Raw genomic sequence first — 20052 nt, 5'->3', positions numbered from 1 at the left:
AGGAGAGGAGAGGGTAGTTGCTGCCAGAGAGGAAAGCCAAGTTGATCAGACTCGGGGAGATCCAGTCGTCGGCAGCGAGAGTTTAAGAGTTAAGCAGTAGAGTCGATAGTTCTGTCAAAAATATGTCGCGTGGGCGAATCCGGATTAGGAAGGGGACACGCGACACGAGAGCGCTGGTCCTAGACAGGTTCAAAGACTGAGATTCTGCCTAGAATACGCTACCGTAACGAGAGTACGAGGTCGGGTATAAATACGATACGTACGAGACGCCCGAGTAACAGGGATTACCGAGAAATTGAGTCCATGAGTAATGACAGTCGGTGAACGCATGGTCCAGGTGATGGGAATGAGCAAGCAAGGAGTAGGAGTAAGTAAGCAAGAGGAACGGGATCAGATGGAGGAGGTGCGAGGAGATGATGGGAGTAGGTACGGCGGGATGGAGCGAGAGCGAACGAGCGCCGGGCGCTACACCACGTGACCTACACCTTCAAGCAGACGCTCATTACGCCCTGATCCGAAAGCCGACCTTACTGCCCCGCGCACGATCAGGACCCTGCTCCTCGGGGTCAGCCAGAAGGTTAACGCGACAGATATAAATGAAACTAGGGAAGCGATCATCGGGGATGAGCATTGAATCCTGGTCGCGCGTCGTAGGATGTAAGTGTTTATCCGCGATGATTGCTAGTAGTGCACTCCAACACCTGCACAATAGTAGCATAGATATGGCATAATATGTCCAAGGTATTCTGCAAAATATCATCGATACAAGAGCGCCAGAGGGCGTATTCAAGACTAGCAGCTAAAGCATCAGAAAAGTCAGCGACCTCGCTAGAGGCATCAGGGTCAAACTCCACATGCCAGTGCTCCTCTAGTTCGTACAAATGGTCCGAGGCTCTAGAAAGATGAGCGATTCTACAACACGCCGCATGGATGCTCAAGTACTCTGAGCTTGTTGATGGCAGGCGGGGATTACTTGAATGGAACGTGATAAACTCCTTCCATATGCCGATTGCTTCCAGTGGATGGATCGAAGCGAACCTGTAGCGGTTAGGAACGCCCTGGCAATCATCAATTCAACTCACGACCATGAAGAATACATGGAAACAGGGACATGCCGTCACAGGCTCGAACCAAAGCTCGAGCGTGTCAAAGCAATCACACAAGTCGACGGACACCACCATGAAGACGTTCTTCAGTGCAGTGGATATGTTCTCTTTCGCCAGCTCCTCGACGAGCTGCGTGAAGCCTGGTCCTTCCAGCACAGTGCAGACTATCTTATGTAGAGAGCTGTTGGTAAGACCAGGGAAAGTGCGGCAGCATCTCAGTAGCTTGATGGAAGAGGTGTGTTCTCCGATTTCGCCGCGGTGGGCACGGTAATATTGTGTATAGATTGCGCCTGTCGCAATACACCGGTAGTCGTCACGCTTCAAGGCCTGTATGTAGTGAGGAACAAGACAGCGGCGATCCACGACGTACGAGATCTTTCAACGAAGCGCGATTGGGTGGAGACTTATGCAACATTCTTGAATATCTTCCTCCGTGAGCTCGAAAGAGGGCGGCTAAAAAGTGGATGTGATAGGACTATGTATCGTGGCCCTTGAATTTGCGAGCTAGATGTAATGACGTCATGGAAGCACGAGAGTCAAACGACTCAAGACTCACATGAAAGCATGATATGGTCCTTGTAGAACGCTCCAAGTTGGACTAGTGCCTCTACGTCTACTATGTAGCCGGCTTCTACCTCAGTCGAATGTCGAGATTGGGAAGAAACGACAGCTCGCGCAACCGGGACGGCGGCTGGAGCTGGTAGAAACCTATGGGTCAAAAGATGTCCCACTATACGCACGCATACGAGTTTCCGACGCGCAATCTTGTCGTCGGGATAGGTGTTGAGTACGATGCGCTCTGCGGCGCAACATTGATCGAGCGCGTTGCGGACGATGCGGTCGAAATGAGCGACATCTAAGGCTTTGACCTGTGATAGAGGCAAAGGCGATGGTGAGGTGTCTACAGGTGCAGACATTGCGAGGGGAGCAAACAATCCGACTCGGAGCGGCCAAACAAGTCTCAGGCTCGAGTAAGGGCCGGCGCATATTCAAAATGAGAAGGCGGCGGCCCGGAAGCGTTCCGAACCTGTCGCACAACGCGCGTGGACGGCTTGCGCTTGTCCTTGGACTCATCCATTCAACGACTCAACGTGAAGCCGACTCGCCTTTGACCCTTTCTGACGACTTTGAGTATGTCTTTCCAGATACATCTGCTCAGCATAAGAGGGCTTCAGCACCTGGAGATGTGTCTCTATGTAGAACGCGAGCATGGTATCACAAGATTTCGAATCTCTCAGAGGTGCAAACCGCAATGCCAATCTGTGCACTAGACGGCGGCGACCCCAGTGGGTGTGCTCGAGTACCATGAGTGAGTCTGTTCTAAACGTGCGACCAGTCATAGCCTCACATGCGGAACGTCCTGAACGCGAACCTGTACTAGCTTTGGCTTCGGCTTCTAACGCTTCTTCGACTATTGACTAGTTGCGAGAAAATGCTATTCCGTAGGTCCACGACTTGTTAGAACAAGTCGCGGCTTCGACGAATGCCAGAAGCCCCGTTTCCGAGTCCCGACGAATCAACCGATCATGGTTATTCTGGTTCGGTGCGCGCTCCTCATTGCCTACCGTGCTTCGCGGGGGCGCTAGCTATAGCATTGGAACCCACGTGTACGCTGCAGCCTGCCCTAGCCTGCCAGCAAGCTTGGTCCGCACAGCCAAGCTTGATCAACATTCGGTGAAGCCGCCGAATGTCGTCATCGTTCCTCGAGGCAGACGTCCACGTACCGGTTGTTCCTACGACCGGCAAATAGGCGTCGGGCTGCGCGCATTTCGCCTTCCCGCAAGATCGCCGAGGTGGCTCAACTTAACCACATAGTCATGCGCCACACTATCGCATCGCCTCAGGCCCGAGTTTCTCACTCTTCCATTAGATCGATCTACTCGCGTCGTCCGGCGGTCCTTCCGTTCCACCCAAGCTGTCTGCCACACTACGTCCGCAGTGCCATGCGTGGCGCCCACTTCCCGACCTTGGGCTTCCTTTCTCCACTACGATCCGATGCATGCCCTGCTCCTGGCGCTTCTGTGTTGCGATGCTGCCACGACGGTCGTAAGAAACGGCCTCCTCGCCATGTCTTCCGTAGTCACCAGGCCTGCGGAGCTTGGTGAGTACGTACGCGGCCAACGTCAATCTTCCAGACGACAAGTTTGCGGCGTTCAGACCATGGCATCCTTCGGTCCTACTGTCCCAGGTTGCGCAGCGGGACTAGAAGGCGCCGTATGACGAGTGCACACGGAGTACCTATCTCGGAACAACAGACACCGCTCATGCACTTCCAAGTGTGGCTACCTCGGAGCTGGTCGACCCACGTTTCATTCCCAGGAGCGGGAACGGAGAAGCGACGCAGCCTCGTGGCTGACCCTCACACGACTGACACCCCGTCAGACTGATCTCGTCGACGCTGGGCGAAGCCAACGTCATGCTTCTCCGATACCTCCGGATGCAACCTGTCCTGTTCTGCGCACACCGCCCCCAGGAGCGATAGCATACATTTGGTAAGGAAGACGAGTGAGTGGGCGTCATCCGCCCTTGCGGAGCAAATTCCGTGGATTCGAAGAGTCGGGTAGTTCGCCAGGACGCCGACTTCGTCCAGATTCGCCGGCTGTGCGCTGACGCGGGCAGTGGAGGACGGGGGAGATGATACCAGATTTTGACCGCGGGCTCTGTGATTCATGTACTGATTTCGTGTGGCATGTGCCCGCATAGCGTGAATATCGCCACTCGCGAACCTACTGCGGCTCTCAAGAGAGCGTGACGAGTAACGTGTCACACGGACCGGGGGCCTGTATTTGGCGCTGTTGATGAAGTGTGGCGTTGCGCTCAGCAATATCAGCCCGGTGGTTGCACCCTCCTAGTTTAAATCCCTTTTGATTTCCTCCCTTCTACTCCTTGCTCATGCCAGTTCTCTACTCCCACCACCACTCCTACGCCGCGCTCCCCATCTCCCAATAACGCTCGCTTGGCGTCGCGGGCGTGTGCAGCACGCTCGGGGCGTTCCCCTCAACCTTACCTGCAAATCCACCTCCCGCAGTCGCATCGACGACCATGGTGGGTGGTGGCACTCGCCTCATATGAGGCTTGTGTTATTGAGCACGTCCCTTCCTTTCCCAGGTCTTCGTCGCCGACAAGAAGTACGCCTGGTATGGCAGCTTGGTTCCGAATGATGCCATTCCACGCCCCGCTGATCACGCGCCCTAGTGAGACTTGTATCAAAGGCCACCGCTCATCCTCCTGCAAACATACCGACCGTCCTCTGTTCGAGATCAAGAAGAAGGGTCGACCTGTCACCCAGTGTGAGCACTGTCGCGAGCTTCGTAAGACACGCCAAATACACGTCAAATGCGTCTGTGAAAACAAGGAGGCCAGCGAAGAGGTGCCAGGCCCTTCTGGCAGCAAAGGTGTGTTAATGCATTGAGCGCGCCCTGCTCGCTCTTGTCTGACTTCAAAGGCTGCTCTGGTCTGCTGCGCTCTAGGTGGACCAAAGCTTCCGGCTCGCGCCGCGTTTCCCAGCGGTTTGCCCGAAGACCTGCTGGAAGCGTCGGTTGCGTCCCAACTCTTTTCAGAAGGCTCCGACTCAGACCAAAGCAGTAAGTCTACTGCGAGCGCAGGATAGCCCTCCAAATTTAACCTCGATGCTAGGTCGTGGCTGTTCTTGCAAGGATGGCGCGACGTGCACATGTTGGACACCACGTAATCGCGGCAAACGTCCTGCGAAGCCACACGAACGTCGGAATTCTGAAGCGCGCCCTATCTCTACCTCTGTGGATGGGGTTATATCGCAACCTGCCGCACTCGTCGTTCACGCTCACGCAGGGGGCAACCGTCCGGTTCTCCCCAAACCTGCCGCTGAGCGTCCCAGCTCCCCTCCCCGCACCTCGCACAGTCCGTCTCTTACCCAAAGCGGCCGTCTGCCTACCCATGGCCAGTCGTTCTACAGCCCCTACAGTCGCGCCTATGAGTACTCCCATGCCACCGGCTACCCTTCCATGAACGAGGGGAATCCTTTCAACGTCCAAGGTCTCCTCAATACCGCTTCGAATACCGCCTCATCTTTTGGCGCGTGGCCTCCCGGTGCGGAGGGCTCGCCTTTAGAAACGTCGCCCCTATCTTCCCCTCCTGCTTGCGGTTGTGGACCCTCGTGCGCCTGTCCCGGTTGCTTAGAGCACAACGGTCCGAACGCGGACCTTACGGCCGCCTGCGCTAACCCGAACAATTGCGTCGCCTGTGTCGAGTGCAACATTAACATTCTAGCCGCACTCGCAACAGGCAATGCGCGCGCGATGTACGACCCGTCCGGTATGCAAAACGTCGACGATTGGCTCCGCCAGGTGCCCTCCATGCCGGACATAACATCCCCGACCATGCAATCCCCCATCTTCTCTCCCGACCAAAGCCAACCCGACCTCCGCTACGACCCCTCTATGTTGCAGACGTACGGAATGTGGAACGAGATGCAGAACGGGCCTGTGCAGCAGACGCCTACGATCAACGAAGAGTGCTGCGGCGGCCAATGCAGGTGTCCTCCGGGCATGTGCAGGTGCGATGCGGATCGCTTCGACAGCGCGTCCGGGCGCACGTTGACGTTCGCCGTCTCTGGCGAGCGCGCACCTTGCTGTGGCGGCGGAGCGTCCTCGCCTGCGCGATCGCCCGCGACTGGTCCTGGCCCAGCGGCTGGCCCCAGCTCACGAGCGAACCTGGCTCCTCCGAACGCGCCGCGCTTCGCAGAAGGAACTTGGCTCTCCCCCACGCTCGCAGTCCCCAGGACGCCGCTCAGTCGCGCGTCTTCCTCGTCGTCAAAATCGTCGCCGCACCCTTCGACCTCTTCGTCTTCCCCCGCGTCGTTCGGAGATCTGACGGAAGGCTCTGCTGCGCAGCGCGGTGCTCCGTCTGGGTCGGAGGTGGGTTCGTGCTGCGTGTCGATGGGGAATCTGAGTACGAACGTACCCACCGGGTCTTCTTCCGGCGCGCATTCAAATCGTCGTGGCTCTGACCATAACGAATATCGGACTCGAGGCTCAGGTTCAGTTCCGGGTTCCAGTTCCGCTTCTGTTGAGTATCATTCTGCGGCTCAGACCCAGGGCCGCCGCTACTAGTCAGTACTAGGTGTACGCATACGCAGCCTTGCTTCGCATCTTCCTCACTGTTCGAGCAAACCCAGATATTTCGTGCTGTGTAGACCGTTCCCGCGATACGCGTCGAGGTGATCTGCGCCCGCTTCTAAGCCTCTCCGCTTCGCATCCTCTCTGTTCCGTCTACTTCTACCGTCTCCTTCTCTCGTCTCCGACACCCATCCACTTATAGCTCCTGAGGCCTGGTGCAACCATGCTCTGTCGAGGTCACCCGCCCGCTTCTCTGCGTTCCTCCTATCGCGAAGTTGATACAGTTTGTGTTACGGTAGCACCCGACGCGGACACGCGAAAGTTTCGGTAGACGCGAATCGGATTTATGTCTGTTTTCCTTGCGTGCATGCCTCCAACTCTACCACAAAGAAGCCGGTGGTCGATCGAAGCGTACGGACTCGGCCTCAACAGCACGAAGTCAGGAACGCTGCATGCCCGCCCGGGTAGGTTCAGGATAAGCCAGACAGGCTCTCGGAGCACGGTCACGATGCGGGGGGCGATTGGACTGGCCAGGACGTCCTCGAAGTTTTGATGGGTCCCTTGCCTGTCGATCGTCGACCGCGCGGTCGGTCCGGGCACTCAATGGACTCTGCATGGGCGGTGGATTCAGCCTCGAGCTAGGGTCCAATGACATCTTGTGCGACAGGTATGCCCCGGAGGGTGCAGTATTTCCATCTTAGTACGCCGTTGCACACACGCGCACGCGCGCGCGCAGCAACGACCGACGACCCAAACGGCAATAGCATGTATCAATACATCGAGAAACCAAGAGCGACGGCGACCTCCCAGCCCCCTTCCCTCCCTCCCGACCTAAATGATCCAGACAGACGACACCCCCGCCACCCGCTCACAGGCCCCCATACTTTTCGAGGAACTTCAAGTGGAAGCTCTCGAGCTTGCCCACGTACTCCTCCACGCCCGGACACAGGCACGTGAGCCGATAGTGGCTCTCGCCGTCCTTCTGCCCGAACCCGGACCCGGGCACGACGCAGATGCCCGTCGCGTCGAGCAGCTCGAGCGCGTACAGCGCGTCGGGCGCCTTGCCCTGCCGCGCGGCCTCCTCGACCGCCTTTTGCGGCAGCTCGATCTTCGGGTACAGGTAGAGCGCCCCGGGCGAGTCGACGCACGACACGCCCGGGAGCGCGTTCAGGCGCGCGGCGGAGAGCCGCGTGCGGTGCCGGAGCGCGGCGTGGATCGCGTCCGTCTCGCGCGCGTAGAGCTCGTACGAAGGCTGGCCGGGCTTCGGGGGGCGCACGAGGCAGTCGACGCCGACCTGGCCGGAGAGCGGGGGGCAGAGCGAGACGGACGCCATCTTGTAGAGGACGGCGCGGACGTCGTCGGGGATGTTCGTGCACTCGAAGTAGCCGCCGCGCCGGCCGCACTCGCCGAAGACGCCCTTGGAGATCGAGTGGAAGGAGAAGAGGGGGACGGGCGAGCGGAGGTCGCGCACGACCTGCTTGAACGAGTGGAACGGGTGCGTGTCCGGGCGGTGGAGGTTCGCCTGGTAGACCTCGTCGGCGAGGAGGACGAGCGAGTGCTCCTCGCAGAGCCGGACGACGTCCTCCATCGTGCGCTTGTCGAGGATCGCGCCGGTGGGGTTGCCCGGGTTGATGACGACGAGCGCGCGGGGGACGACGTGCGAGCCGTGCGCCTCCGCTTTGCGCAGCGCAGCGCGGATCTCGTCCAATGACGTCGACCAGTCGTCGGACTCGGACAGGTGATAGGGCAGGGGGACGCCGGAGAACTGAGCGAGCGTCGCGGTGTAGAGCGGGTATTGGGGGATAGGGATGAGCACGCCGGTGACGTTGGGCGTGATGAGGACGTTGAGGATGAGCGAGACCCCCGCGGACGCGCCTGTGGTCAGGAAGATGTTTTCGGGGTCACTGGGGTAGCCGTCGCGCTCTGGGGCGGGTGTCAGTGCGGGGCGCGCAGGGTCGCGATGGGACGCACCTTGGATGAACTTTGCGACGCTCTTGCGGATGAGCGGAACTCCTTTACTGTGCGAGTACGCGCCTATGGACCCGATCTCCTCCTGCAGCTCCTTGGCGCGGTCGATGACGTCCTGGGGCCACTTGCCCCGCACGAGGTCTACCAGCGGAGGGTACTCTAAGAGCGCGGCGACCTGCGCGCGGACGAGGGGTCACTGTACTTGCTCGGAACGAGACAGGGAAACGAGAACGCACCTGTCGAGGGAAGGTGAGAGGGGGCTGGTCGAGGCCCTTTTGCTGGGGGTTGCCGATGTTGGAGGAAATGACCTTGTCGAAGGGGAGGTGCTTGTGGCCCGCGGCGAGCTTCTCGCGGTGCTCCTCGGCCTTGATGGCGAGCTCGCCGCGGACGGCGTAGTGGACATTGGCGACGGAGGGGTTGAGGTCGGCGGCGGTGAGCGAGCGCATGGCGGAAGCAGAGGAGGAGAAGGGGGAGGAGCGAGAGGGGTGTGCTGCGCGGGTCAGGCGGAAGGAAAGGGTGTTATAATGTACACGGCGAGACGCGAGGCTGATCATGAGAGACGGCTGAGCGTGTGTTCTGACAACTGGGGACAGACTGTGGACGCCCGGCGATGGGGGAGATCGCTATCGATGGGTGTCTCCGCTGGCCGCGCTGGGATGGTAGTGCGAAGGAGGAGGTGAGCTGGCGGTCGCTTGGACGCTGCCCTCGACGGTGGACGCGAGTCACCCCGCAGCGCGCGACGTAAAATAGGCGATCGGCGCTCAGCCATTTCGAGCCTTCCGGTCGATCCGCGGTGCTAGGCGCTCGTCTTCAGCATCGATCGAACTTCACTGAAGGGCTCTCGCAGACTCGTCGGCAGAATGCAAGGGCGACGAGCTTGTGCTGCCCGAAGAGCTCGCTATGGTGTATATGGCAAGCGTCTGAGTGCAGGAGGGAGATCTATCCTGAGAATAATCACCCCAAAGACCACTAGAATTGGTCGCAATGGCCAGTTGACTGGAAACCCGCTACTGTCTCGGAGTCGTATACGTATAGGTGCTGAGGGCGAGGCAGAGCACACACCGTGTGTATGTCAAATGACTGCTGAAACTTTTGACTCCGTTCGACATTAATCAAATGCGCGTCTCTGCGTGTCCACAGGCACATGACCGTGTCCTGCAGGATAGACGCCTTGTCGGGGCGGGCGTGCCTAAAGCGGCCAGCGTCGCGCTCCACGCGCCCAACCTCAATATTCGCGACGAGCCCCGAACGTCCTCGAACGCCCCTGCGCCGTCCTTCTCCCCACCGCCCCCGCCTTCATATCTACCGCTGCCGCCTCATCACTGACTCTTGGATACCTCTCGAGCCCTGATAGCGCACGATCTTCCTCTGAAAATCCTTAACGATCATGTTTGGATGCCTAGTCGCCGGCCGCCCTCTGCAGACCAACCTGCAGCAGATCGACGACACGCACGCGATCTTCGAGCTGCCCGCTGCTGGGTCCATCAACCACATATGTGTCTTCCTGCTCGGCACAGGTGCGCCGCCGCGTTTGGTCCTCCCTTTCCCCCGCGCTGACCTCCGCGCTCGCAGTGCCCTTCCCCGACGGCTACGGCGCGACGGTACACTTCTTCTGGCCAGGCAAAGGCTTCCAACTCCTAGGCATGTGAGTGCCCCCCTCCCGCCCCGCGCGCGTCCTGCCCCGCTCACGCGCCCCTCCCGCGCAACGTAACACAGGCTCTCGAACGAGAAGCCCTCCGCGATCTTCCGCCTGCGCGGCACCTACTCCGCCCAATCCACCACCGCCCACGCCGTCTTCACCGGCGCCGCGCCAGACACCTCCCCCACCTCCGTCACCGCCGTCCTCGGGCTCTCCGTCGAGCCCCTCCCCCAGATCGCGCAGGAGGTCGCCGCGCTCCCGTCCGCCGTCGCGCGCACGACGAACAGCCCGGCCGCGGACGCGACGCTCATGGCAGAAAGGATCGTGAAGAACCTGTTCAACTTCGTGACGAGCTTTCTGGGGGGCGCGGGCCCGATGGGCCCGGAGGTGATGATCCCGCTGGGGATGGTCGCGAAGTGGTATGAGAACTTTCTGACGAAGGTGCGGAATACGGGCGTTGGGTTTTTGGAGAACCAGGAGTAGCCGGGGCTGGGGAGGGGCGCCGGGGGGCTGAGGGCCTGAAGGGGGATCACGCAAAAGTGAGTCGTGGTGGGGTTGACTGCGCTGTGGGCTGTTTGGCTGAGAGTTGTGCAAGTGGACGCATCACAGGTATTCTGGACGTTTATGGGGATCGTGTACGATTATGGTGTATGCATGGTCGATTTCTTGGTTACCGCTCAGCCTTGTGTGTCTGATCTAGGTCCCACCGAGTCGTCCACTCGATCGGAGGGTGCCCACATTACTCCTTTCCCTGCCGGGCACGCGCACTTCCCTATATGCGTCCCAACTCTTCCCGTACTGATCATTCCAAGCCATCAAGCAAGCGGTCGACAATCGCAGACGTCCACCACCACACCAAGGATACCAAGATGCTCCCGGCACCGAGGAGCATACCCGCACACAGAACGCGCGATACCACTCTAGGCAACCTGTCTCCGCGGGACCACAAACGTGTAGTCCCTACAGGAATCGGACGACCAGCCCGTCTCACAGCGACATGCGTACCACGTGGGACGCTCCGCTTCTCCTTGCCTCCGGCAAAGCTGCCGAGGCGAAGCCAAATGCCGTCTCTCACGAAGCGAGCGGGCCCGCGACCGTGACGGCGAAGGTGCGTGGACGTTCCCCGCCGCCGGCCAGAGTGAGTACCCCGCGAGGAGATTGACGTGCCCGCCGCGGTCTCATATGCGGATGAGGTACGAGCAGTCGCGACGGCGAAGAGGCTCCCATCGCCCCGCTGTGGCTTGAGCTGCGGCGCCGTCGCCCGTGTGCGTAGAGGCTGTCGGGTGCGGGTCGGGTGCCATGGATGCACCGGCTCGGAACGTGGCAGTTGTGCGCAGAGAGGAAGAGGCCGCGCGCAGGTCCGGGCCCCGACGTTTAACTTGCAAACACCTGCATTCGTCGTCTGCCATCAGAGGCAGAGCTACATCTCCCACTCCACACGGGCCTGGATCTCGCAGACTCTCCTGAAGACGCTCGCTTGACACCTGCCAGCCCCATGTCGTGGACACAGCCTCGTGAGGTCGAGACAATCAGTTGCCGGACATACCTTCACAGATATTGAGATGCCGGACGTGTGATGAGGTGGTTTGCGGCTGCTATCTGCCTTATTAGGGAGGTGTCGTCGTTTGTCAATGGCGATTGAGTGTACTGGGGGTAGCAGATGCGGACACTATCCTTCTGTTGATGAATATGGACATTGCAGATGCGTCGAGCATCTCGATGTCCGTATGCAAGTGGTTGACACCAAAGCCGGCATTTGAGCATTAGACGATGTTCAGTTCATGTAGCCAGGCAGATGGATAGAGAGGTCCAATCGATACGTCAGAATATGCGACAATGTTCAATACAGGGAGGTACAGAAGATGCGGAAACCGTGCCTCCTGATGATGGCATCCTGCACATCTCCGAACGCAGACCCACAGACCGAGTCTGTGGTGAAGGACTGTGACAACAAACGGCCTATATCGGTATAACACTCCGTGTTCCCCTGATATAACCCGACGGCAGAGTCAAGGTACAGGCAGCTCGTCCGGGTAGGTACTGTTATGACACTCGGCCGTGCTCGTGTAGACTGGCGACATTTTTCCCAACGGACCTGGGTCCCCGAGGCGTCAGGCAGAGATCTCTCATACAAACATGGGAGCCAGCTTACCGAATGCTCCGAGGGCGAGAAAGAAGACAGTCGCTGCCGTTCTCATGGGCCGGTGGAACCGACGAGACAAGGGGGAGCCACCCCCAGAGTCCATCGGTCCACCCAACACACACCATCAGGCTCCGACGTCTCGGAGGACTCCCGAAGGCGAGTGCCAGCGGCCATGGAAGGTGACTTTCGCGGGCAACTTTCCATCTTGCAGACGACCGTCAGATATGTCACCTCCACTGTAGTTACAAGAGTCGACGTCAGGATATAAAAAGCACTCCCCGAGCTGAACTCCTTGATCACCACTGTGCACTATGCTCTGCCTTGCTTAACTCGTAGTGACAGGAAAGCTGGTGGCGTGCTTGGCTCAGCTGGGGGACTGGCAGGTTGTTCAAGGTGACTGGTATATGCCACCGAATGACGCTACGGAATGAGCGAAGACGATGATCAGGGCCACGAGACCGAGGAGACATGCAAACGAGACATACCTGACTAGCATATAGTGCCGTAAGGACAAGCCGGAGGAAGATAATCGCAAATGATACCGCGTTTATCCGGTGTATGTGGGGTGCTGATACGTGAAGGGGTTTGACCGGCAAAATAGCATGAGATGCAGAGAAGGTGGTGCTAGGGGTGAGGAGGCGTCGTCGCTTGATGCAGGCCTATATACTGCCAGAAGAGCGGGCTGACCGGATGTTTCGGCGGCTGGCATCCAGATCCCTTCACGGAGGTTGGCCTGTCCGCCATATGACGGTGGTTCTGGACGAGGGCATGATGTTGAATCAGGCAGGTGCTGTGGTTTGCATGTCAAGATCGCACCCCAACGTCCAAGGAGCCGAGATGCAGCCGTATCTCACGCAGTCGCATCACTATTGAGTCCCTTCTGCGAGCTTCTAGGTCGCGGTCATAGACACCGACGATATACACATGCATTACGACATCGAGTGATCTAGCGAGGACGATCAGGACGGGGACGTTAGGGAACAGAAGCAGGACAGCGGGAAAACAGCGTATGTTGGCGGACTATAACACCGAGCCTAAGAATAATCAATCTATGCTAGTCAGAACATTCTGAGATCACGAGTCAGCTCATCGATGGATCTCTTCGTTTCAAAGCAAAGTACGCACCTCGTCATTGTCGAAGGACCACCACCACAGTAGCTCGCTCTTCTTCCCATCCGGTAGGCATTCGTTCATCGCCTCGTCCACGATCTTCTTGGCTGCTTCGAATCTCCCCTTCCGAGAGAATCCATAACCGAAATACTTCTCTTCGATGTCGTAGTTCGTCCACACGTAAAGAATCCTGTCCCATTCGAGAGACAGGGGCCGCCCTATCTCGAAAACGAATCCAGTGGATCGTCTTAAGTGACCCACGGAGACGAACCGCGCTGCGTGACACATTTCTTGGAGCAGCTGCTCGTCTCGATAATGTTCCTCAGTGGCATCACCGAAATTGAATGTCTTTGTGGCGCAGCCCAGCCGCTTACGAGCCTCCTCCGATACCTCCAGAGTCAGCCCATGTCTCTTGGCGTACTCGAGGAAGTAGTCTAGGTTGAAGGTCCAGCCGTATAGCAGTAACGGAGGTGACCTGCCACGGCTGCCGAAGAGTCTAGGAGGGATCTTCTCTCTGGGCTTCCTGTTGGCGATGAGCATCTCCCATTTCTACATCGAAAGCGTGTGTTCGATGAGTAGCAATGGTTGTAGAACACTGATGCACGTACAGCTGTTCGAGCCTCTTCCGCTGCCTTAGTGAGCCTGGATCCTAGATTCGCGGGATCGGTACTGGGTTCCTTCTCCAAGAGGTATTGCCCATTGTACCAGAGTGCAGGTTCAGTCATTCTGCGTGCGCTGTCGTGTGACATCAGTCGGGAGAGGTGGCTATAGGCGTTCGTAGGGCTCCGGGGGTTGTTGAGGTAATGTCAGGAAGGCGCTCTCCTCCTACTTAAGTCAAAGTGCCCCCAGACTGACCGGCCTCGAGGCGGCTTAAGCGGCGGATTGAAAACTTCGTCCCTAACGCGGATTCGCCTTTGGCTAATGGGCCAAAACGGCGGAGGCGGGTGCCTGGCCCTGCGGGTGACGAAGCTAATGTTCGACTTCAGGACGGAGCGGCCTGGGCTCAGTAGCCCGGACTGATCCTCGAGCTCAGGCGGTTGAGATAGCCAGCGAGGCAGGCGCAGAAGATGAGTCGATGTTGACCACGAAGACTGTTCGTCTAGAGGGCGGGCCGTAACAGCCGCGGGCCGGCCGAGATACATGCATGAGCGCTTTCTCGTTAAAACCATGGCCAACTTGATTGTACTTGCCACTGCTTGTGAACTACTGAACAATAAAGTAGTAAGGGATTGAGTATGGGGGATGTACAACTACTAGAGTGACTGATGCTCCGCAGTACGCGCCAGAGAACGTGAGGCATACGCAGTCCTGCAGAACGTGAGTTGCTGATACAAACAAACCACATGATATCAGAGGGAGCATTGAACATTGATGATCAGTGGTTGGATGGACGAACAGGGAGCTACATCGATCACCCCGGAGCAGAACGCTCGAGGCTGCGTCCGATTGCGTTGGCTGTTCAGATGACACTCTCATAGCGGCGGAATATGTACATATAGCCGTCCTCAGTGTTCACACATGTTGAAGCCCACCTCGAACACTTCCTTGTTATGATCCACCACGAACCGAGACCGCTCCTTCATCAGCTTCTCCCGATCCTCTTCCGCCTCCTTGCGCGACACAAACCCATCGGATGCGTATTTCAGGACGGCATCGTACAGCTCCTGTGGAAGCTTCCCCAGAATCGGCGCCTTCGCCAGCTCGGCGAAAGCCCACTTCTCCTGTTGCGGTGGGACATCGCTCGTCGATAGGATGCGAGCGAATGGATTGACCACAAAGAAGCACAGAATCTTCCTGTACCCCGGCTTCCTCGAATCCGCGAGTTCGAAGGCGTCGACATGGTGCTGGTATACGTTCGGGAACGCGACGCACTTGTCCTCCTCTGCGACAATGTATCCCAGATACTGGTTCAATGGGCGGTCGCGCTGCAGTCCAAAGGCAGCCGTATACCCTTGTACGTCGTCCTGCTCATGCACTAGCGAGCGTCCCCGGCCCTCCGCGCCGATTGCAGTCCGGATATCGAGGCGCGACTCGGTGATATTCTCGCACGCGTAGTAGTAGAGGCCCGTAGCGACGATGTTCTCGTTCGCCATTCCCTCGACGTGCCACGACCCACCGGCGTACTTCGGGTTCTCTGGGGTGAGGACGATATTCGCTAGCTTGACGATCACTTGCAGCGTACGACCGCGGAGCGAGATCTTGATCTTATCCTCCTCGTCCACAGGAGGGGCGAAAGGTTCGGGTTCAGGAATAAGCGGTCATCTATACTTCGACTCCCACTCATCGTAGGCATCGTGGTACGCACGTTTGTCAACTGGGTAGTCGTCAAAATCTAAATAACTTGGCGCGGGTACCGCGACGTGGTGATACCAACGATACGGACTGGGGCGTACGGCAAGCGGAGGCCAGGGACTGACCGCATCGGAGAGCACCTTTTCGAATAGAGGCACAAAACGCGAGAGAACTGAGGAGATGGTGCGGTACATGGCGCGGTGGTCGATAGGATGGAGGTTGTTAATGTATGCGAGGGGTTTGACGTCGCCCGATTCGGATATCTCAAAGTCCGTCGGGAGCCATTGGTAGTCATGCGAGATGCATGGCGGTTTTGCAAAGCCGAACCACCATATCTTCTCGAACTCTGGGCGGCAATTGAGGTAGTCCTCGAGTGTGAGCTGTACGGTGGAGGTGCCCTGGCCCTGGTCACGACGGTAGACGTGCGACCGACCGATGCGCAGGCAGTACATTGATGGATGGACGAGGTCCAGCACTTGCTTCTTTGACCTCGGATGCCAGTCCTTCTCCTCGTCTGGGATATCCTCGAGCGCAGAGACGCCTTGCGCGAGGGATGCCTTGACATCGGCGGGCATCAGAGATCGCGACTCGTACACCTTGTGGATTGCCGTCGCCTGCATAAGGCCAAAGTCAGCCATCCTCAGCGGTTTAAACGGGAATATATACTCACAAAGATACCAGTTTGGTCGTCGTACCGGCTCGCGTCGTATCGCAGTTCATCGAGGAGATAGTTGAGCTGGACTACGGTAATCTTGTCCCGGGGCCACTGCTTTTCGCCATCGCCCCTCTTCCAGTACTCGTCGCCACCCCAGAATCGTTCGACCATGGCCGTATCATGCTCGATCATCTCCTTGCGCCACTTTGTTACGATCTCGTCGTCGTAGACTTTCTTCCACCAATTGGGCTTAGCGCGTATCTTTCCTGAGAACCATCGCATGCGAAGCTCGATGAGCGTTAGAGGATTACGGATGATAGTATCGAAAGGAGACGTAAACTCCAGCTCGGATTGGGACATGATCGGAATGGCAGGGGGGAAATCTGTATAGATGTCGATTTCGCATGAGCTTGCCACCTTGTAAGAGATGCCAACGCAATGCTTACTACGTATGCACGGTACCCTAGCAACACCGATGCGAGTTGACTTGTAATTGTCGTTGGCTCACAACACTCGGACTGCGAGAGACTGGACAAAATTCTGCGATATGTTCATAAGGATTATGTCACAGAGAGAATGGTAGTACCTGCGACATGTTCATCAGGACTGAGGAACGTAGTGCAAGGCGAAATATGCAAGTACGTGACGCGAAGGTGAAATGTTCACATTGTGACGGCGTGATAAGGTCACGAAGCCGGGTGCGCGTACTGTCAACCCTCCTGGCGTGCAATGACTCACAATGTTCGCTTCGCGTAAGTACTATGTAGCCGAGTTCGCTTGGAACCAGTAGCCACTTCAAGTTTCCTCAGGCTCGATCAGTGGCAGTCCATACCGCAACTCACCACCATTCGGATAATCCTCATGCTCTTCAAGCCGAAGCTCGCCCTAGTACGGAGATGCCCAGTGGGCTGCGCGTAGGCTTACCACTTTGCATGCGCCCGTAAACCTTGATCTTCATACACTATCATGCTGCCATTAACACGTACATATAGCCTTGTTCAATGCTCACACATGTTGAACTCCACCTCGAATACCTGCTCATTATGATCCACCACGAACTGAGACCGCTCCTGCATCAGCTTGTCCCGATCTTCCTCCGCCTCCTCGCGCGACACTAACCCAACGGACGCGTATTCCAATACGGCATCGTACAGCTCCTGTGGAAGCTTCCCCAGAATCGGCGCCTTCGCCAGCTCATCCAGTGCCCAATGCTCCTGTTGCGGGGGGACATCGCTCGTCGACAGGATGTGAACGAAGGGATTGACCACAAAGAAGCACAGGATCTTCCGGTACCCGGGCTTAGTAGGGTCCGCGAGTTCGAAGGCGTCGACGTGGTGCTGGTATACGTTAGGGAACGCGACGCACTTGTTCTCCTCCGCGACGATGTGCCCCAGACACTGATTCAACGGGCTGTCGCGCTGCAGTCCGAACGCGGTGCGGTAGCCTTGCTCGTCATTCTGCTCGTACTCGAGAGAAACGCCGTTCATGTTGTCTGAGTTGCCCACGGCCGCTCGGAAGTCAAGGCGTGACTCGGTGAGGTTCTCGCACGCGTAGTAGTAGAGGCCTGTGGCGACGATGCTCTCGTTCGCCATGCCCTCAACGTGCCACGAGCCGCCAGGGTACTTCGGGTTCTCAGGCGTGAGGATGATGTTGGCGAGCTTGACGATCACCTGAACGGTACGTCCACGAAGTGAGATGGTGATTCGATTCTCCTCGTCTGCAGCAGAAGGCGGCGTGAAGGGATCGGGCTCCGGAATATGTGGCCACTGGTGGTATTTCTCCCACTCAGCGTATGCGGCGTCGAACTCCTCCGACGGACGGTCTTTGAAATCGCCCCAATTTGGTTGAAGCGCGTACACGTGGTCGTACCAATCGTACGGATGCGGGCGTATAACATGCGGCGGCCAAGGGTTGAGTGCGTCCGAGAGGACTTTCTCGAATAGAGGTACGAAGAGCGATAAGACGGAGGAGATGGTGGGATACAAGGCCCGGTGATGGATAGGGTGGAGGTTGTTGATGTATGCGAGGGATCTGACATTGCCTGATTCCGAGACCTCGAAATCGGTCGGGATCCATTGGTAGACGCGCGAGACGAAGAAGCGGGGTATCTCCTCAAGATCTGGGCGACGGTCAAAGTAGTCTTCTGGCGTGAGAGGAACGATGGGATTGGTATGGCCCACGTCTCGCCGGTAAACATGCGAGCGACCGATGTGCAAGCAATACAAGGACGGATGGACGAGATCGAGGACTTGGTTGTCAGATCCTGGGTGCCAATCCTTCTCCTCCTCTGGGACATTCTCGAGTATCGCGATGCCTTGCAGTAGTTTATTCTTGAGATCGGCAGGAATAAGGGAGCGTGACTCATATACCTGGTAGATCGCGGTAGCCTGTGAAGTAGTCAAGTTCGGTCCTCACCAGCCATCGAAGTCACTAATGGCCACACTAACGAAGATGCCCGTTGCCTCGTCATACTGGCTAGCTTCATATCGTAGTTCGTCGACGACGCAATTGAGCTGGACGTCGCTGATCTTCTCCCGCGGCCACTGTTTCTCGCCCTCGCCACTGTCATAATACTTATCGCCTCCCCAGAATTTGTCGACCATGATCGCGTCGTGCTCGACAATTTCCTGTCGCCACTTCGTCACGATCTCCTCGTCGTAGACTTTCTTCCACCAGTCTGGCTTGCAGCGGATCTTGCCCGAGAAGCTGCGCATGCGCAGCTCAACAAGCGTGATCGGTGTGCGGTCGTTAGGCGCGAAAGGAGACGTTAACGCCGGGTTGGATCCGGCCATGGCACACAAGGAGTTGAATCTGTTAAGAAAATGCTGTAAGATCTCGTAAATGTACAGGCGTACTGATTACACCCACTGGCGTCTCTTTATTATTCAAAAAGTTTAGGATCAGGATTACTTCGAGCTGGTGTAGAGTATTCCCTGGCAGATGGTGACCTCAGGAGCAGCTACTACCGATCCCTTAGTGCTATGCATGTTCAACGGCGTGACCAAAGCCCATGGTCACAGAACACACTCACTATTTGACACCAGGTGGAGGAATCGTATCGAGATGGGTCCAAGCTGCGACGCCGAGTCTTACCAGCGCATAGCAAAGCAACGATAGAAGTACGGTTCACCTACCTCGGCCACTGCGCATCAGCAGATCAAGCGAACAATGATCAAGATCAGCCATGGCCACGGCGCCCGAAACTGGCCTACCCTTTCCGGAAACCGCAAGCGCCTACTAACTCTGGCCAACTCCATGGACCCCGGCCTTTGAACGTCTCCGCGGATGCATCTTGGAATTGGTAGGTAGGTTTCCATCTGGTGCTTTCACTTCATACCACTTTATCGTCATTAAAAATGTGCGGGTACATCGGGACTGTGCAAAGTGCTCCGCTGTACCGCCGCCTCTTCCTCCTCGGCATTCCTTACTAAGATCTCTACGATCTCCTTCTCCGTCTCACGGGCGCGCCCCTCGTCCTTCTTCCTCTCCCGAACGCGCTCCTCAGACTCCTCCATTCTCCTCTGCCCTCTCCGCCTCCCCGTCTGCGCATCCGTCCCCGTAATCATGAGCGGCGGCATGGGGCGGCAAGTCAGGTTGCAGGGTGCAGAAGCCGAGTAGCCTACAACGAGGTATGTAAACCTCTGGGATATCGGGCCAGGGAGGTATGAGACCTCCCAGCCACGCATATGATTGGCTGTCAGCCTAGGACATCAATACGGGCGCATCAGTTTTTGATAGCTGGAACGGTGTACGTACTCGAAGCAACTTCAAGGAGCTCAAATGAAAACCATACTCTGAGGAGGTCGCAGTAATTGACGAGGCAGCATTTGTCTAACAGATGCAGAGTGTTGTGCAGGCATGGCGGGTGAGGAGGGTGGGCGACGCGCGACGCAAAAGACCACCGACGCTGTCACCACGGGCGCATCAGCGCGCTGGTTTTGATGATCAAAGTTCTCAATCAGCATTGTGGCGTTTGATGCTAGATTTTGGGTTTGCGCGAAGAGGACCCGCCATTCGTGCTCCCTCCCTCCCTCGCTGCGCGT

The 20052-nt window shown here is 57.5% G+C and overlaps 5 protein-coding genes across 5 annotated transcripts; all 5 read right to left on the bottom strand.

The window, feature by feature from the left end:
• Positions 1–869: 869 nt before the first annotated feature.
• DICSQDRAFT_19811 (uncharacterized protein) lies at positions 870–1175 on the bottom strand (the record flags this gene model as incomplete). The annotated part of the gene is made up of 2 exons (XM_007367511.1): positions 870–1058; positions 1122–1175. Coding segments are annotated over 2 exons (243 nt in total), but the record flags the coding sequence as incomplete, so codon positions are not given.
• Positions 1176–4099: 2924 nt separating this feature from the next.
• DICSQDRAFT_138337 (transaminase) lies at positions 4100–11179 on the bottom strand. Its single transcript, XM_007367510.1, has 6 exons — positions 9741–11179; positions 8407–9685; positions 8174–8345; positions 4552–8125; positions 4302–4501; positions 4100–4243 (listed from the first exon to the last, which is right to left on the bottom strand). The coding sequence occupies exons 2-4, from the start codon at positions 8722–8724 to the stop codon at positions 7071–7073; spliced, it is 1545 nt and encodes a 514-aa protein (XP_007367572.1). The 5' UTR covers positions 8725–9685; positions 9741–11179; the 3' UTR covers positions 4100–4243; positions 4302–4501; positions 4552–7070.
• A 1669-nt stretch (positions 11180–12848) lies between these two features.
• Positions 12849–14009, bottom strand: DICSQDRAFT_181799 (uncharacterized protein). Its single transcript, XM_007367509.1, has 3 exons — positions 13671–14009; positions 13078–13611; positions 12849–13020 (listed from the first exon to the last, which is right to left on the bottom strand). Exons 1-3 carry the CDS (start codon positions 13809–13811, stop codon positions 12997–12999), a joined length of 699 nt encoding a protein of 232 aa, XP_007367571.1. The 5' UTR covers positions 13812–14009; the 3' UTR covers positions 12849–12996.
• Positions 14010–15320: 1311 nt separating this feature from the next.
• DICSQDRAFT_162365 (uncharacterized protein) lies at positions 15321–16369 on the bottom strand (the record flags this gene model as incomplete). Its single annotated transcript, XM_007367508.1, has 3 exons — positions 15321–15474; positions 15685–15968; positions 16025–16369. The coding sequence occupies 3 exons, from the start codon at positions 16367–16369 to the stop codon at positions 15321–15323; spliced, it is 783 nt and encodes a 260-aa protein (XP_007367570.1).
• A 531-nt stretch (positions 16370–16900) lies between these two features.
• DICSQDRAFT_108522 (uncharacterized protein) lies at positions 16901–19088 on the bottom strand. The gene is made up of 4 exons (XM_007367507.1): positions 19041–19088; positions 18878–18968; positions 18457–18820; positions 16901–18396 (listed from the first exon to the last, which is right to left on the bottom strand). The coding sequence occupies exons 3-4, from the start codon at positions 18799–18801 to the stop codon at positions 17008–17010; spliced, it is 1734 nt and encodes a 577-aa protein (XP_007367569.1). The 5' UTR covers positions 18802–18820; positions 18878–18968; positions 19041–19088; the 3' UTR covers positions 16901–17007.
• Between the last annotated feature and the right edge of the window lie 964 nt (positions 19089–20052).

Source organism: Dichomitus squalens (assembly GCF_000275845.1).
Source record: "Dichomitus squalens LYAD-421 SS1 unplaced genomic scaffold DICSQscaffold_26, whole genome shotgun sequence".
Lineage (NCBI taxonomy): Eukaryota > Fungi > Basidiomycota > Agaricomycetes > Polyporales > Polyporaceae > Dichomitus > Dichomitus squalens.
Note: the sequence above shows the minus strand (reverse complement) of the source record. Positions and strands in the feature narration are given on the sequence as shown.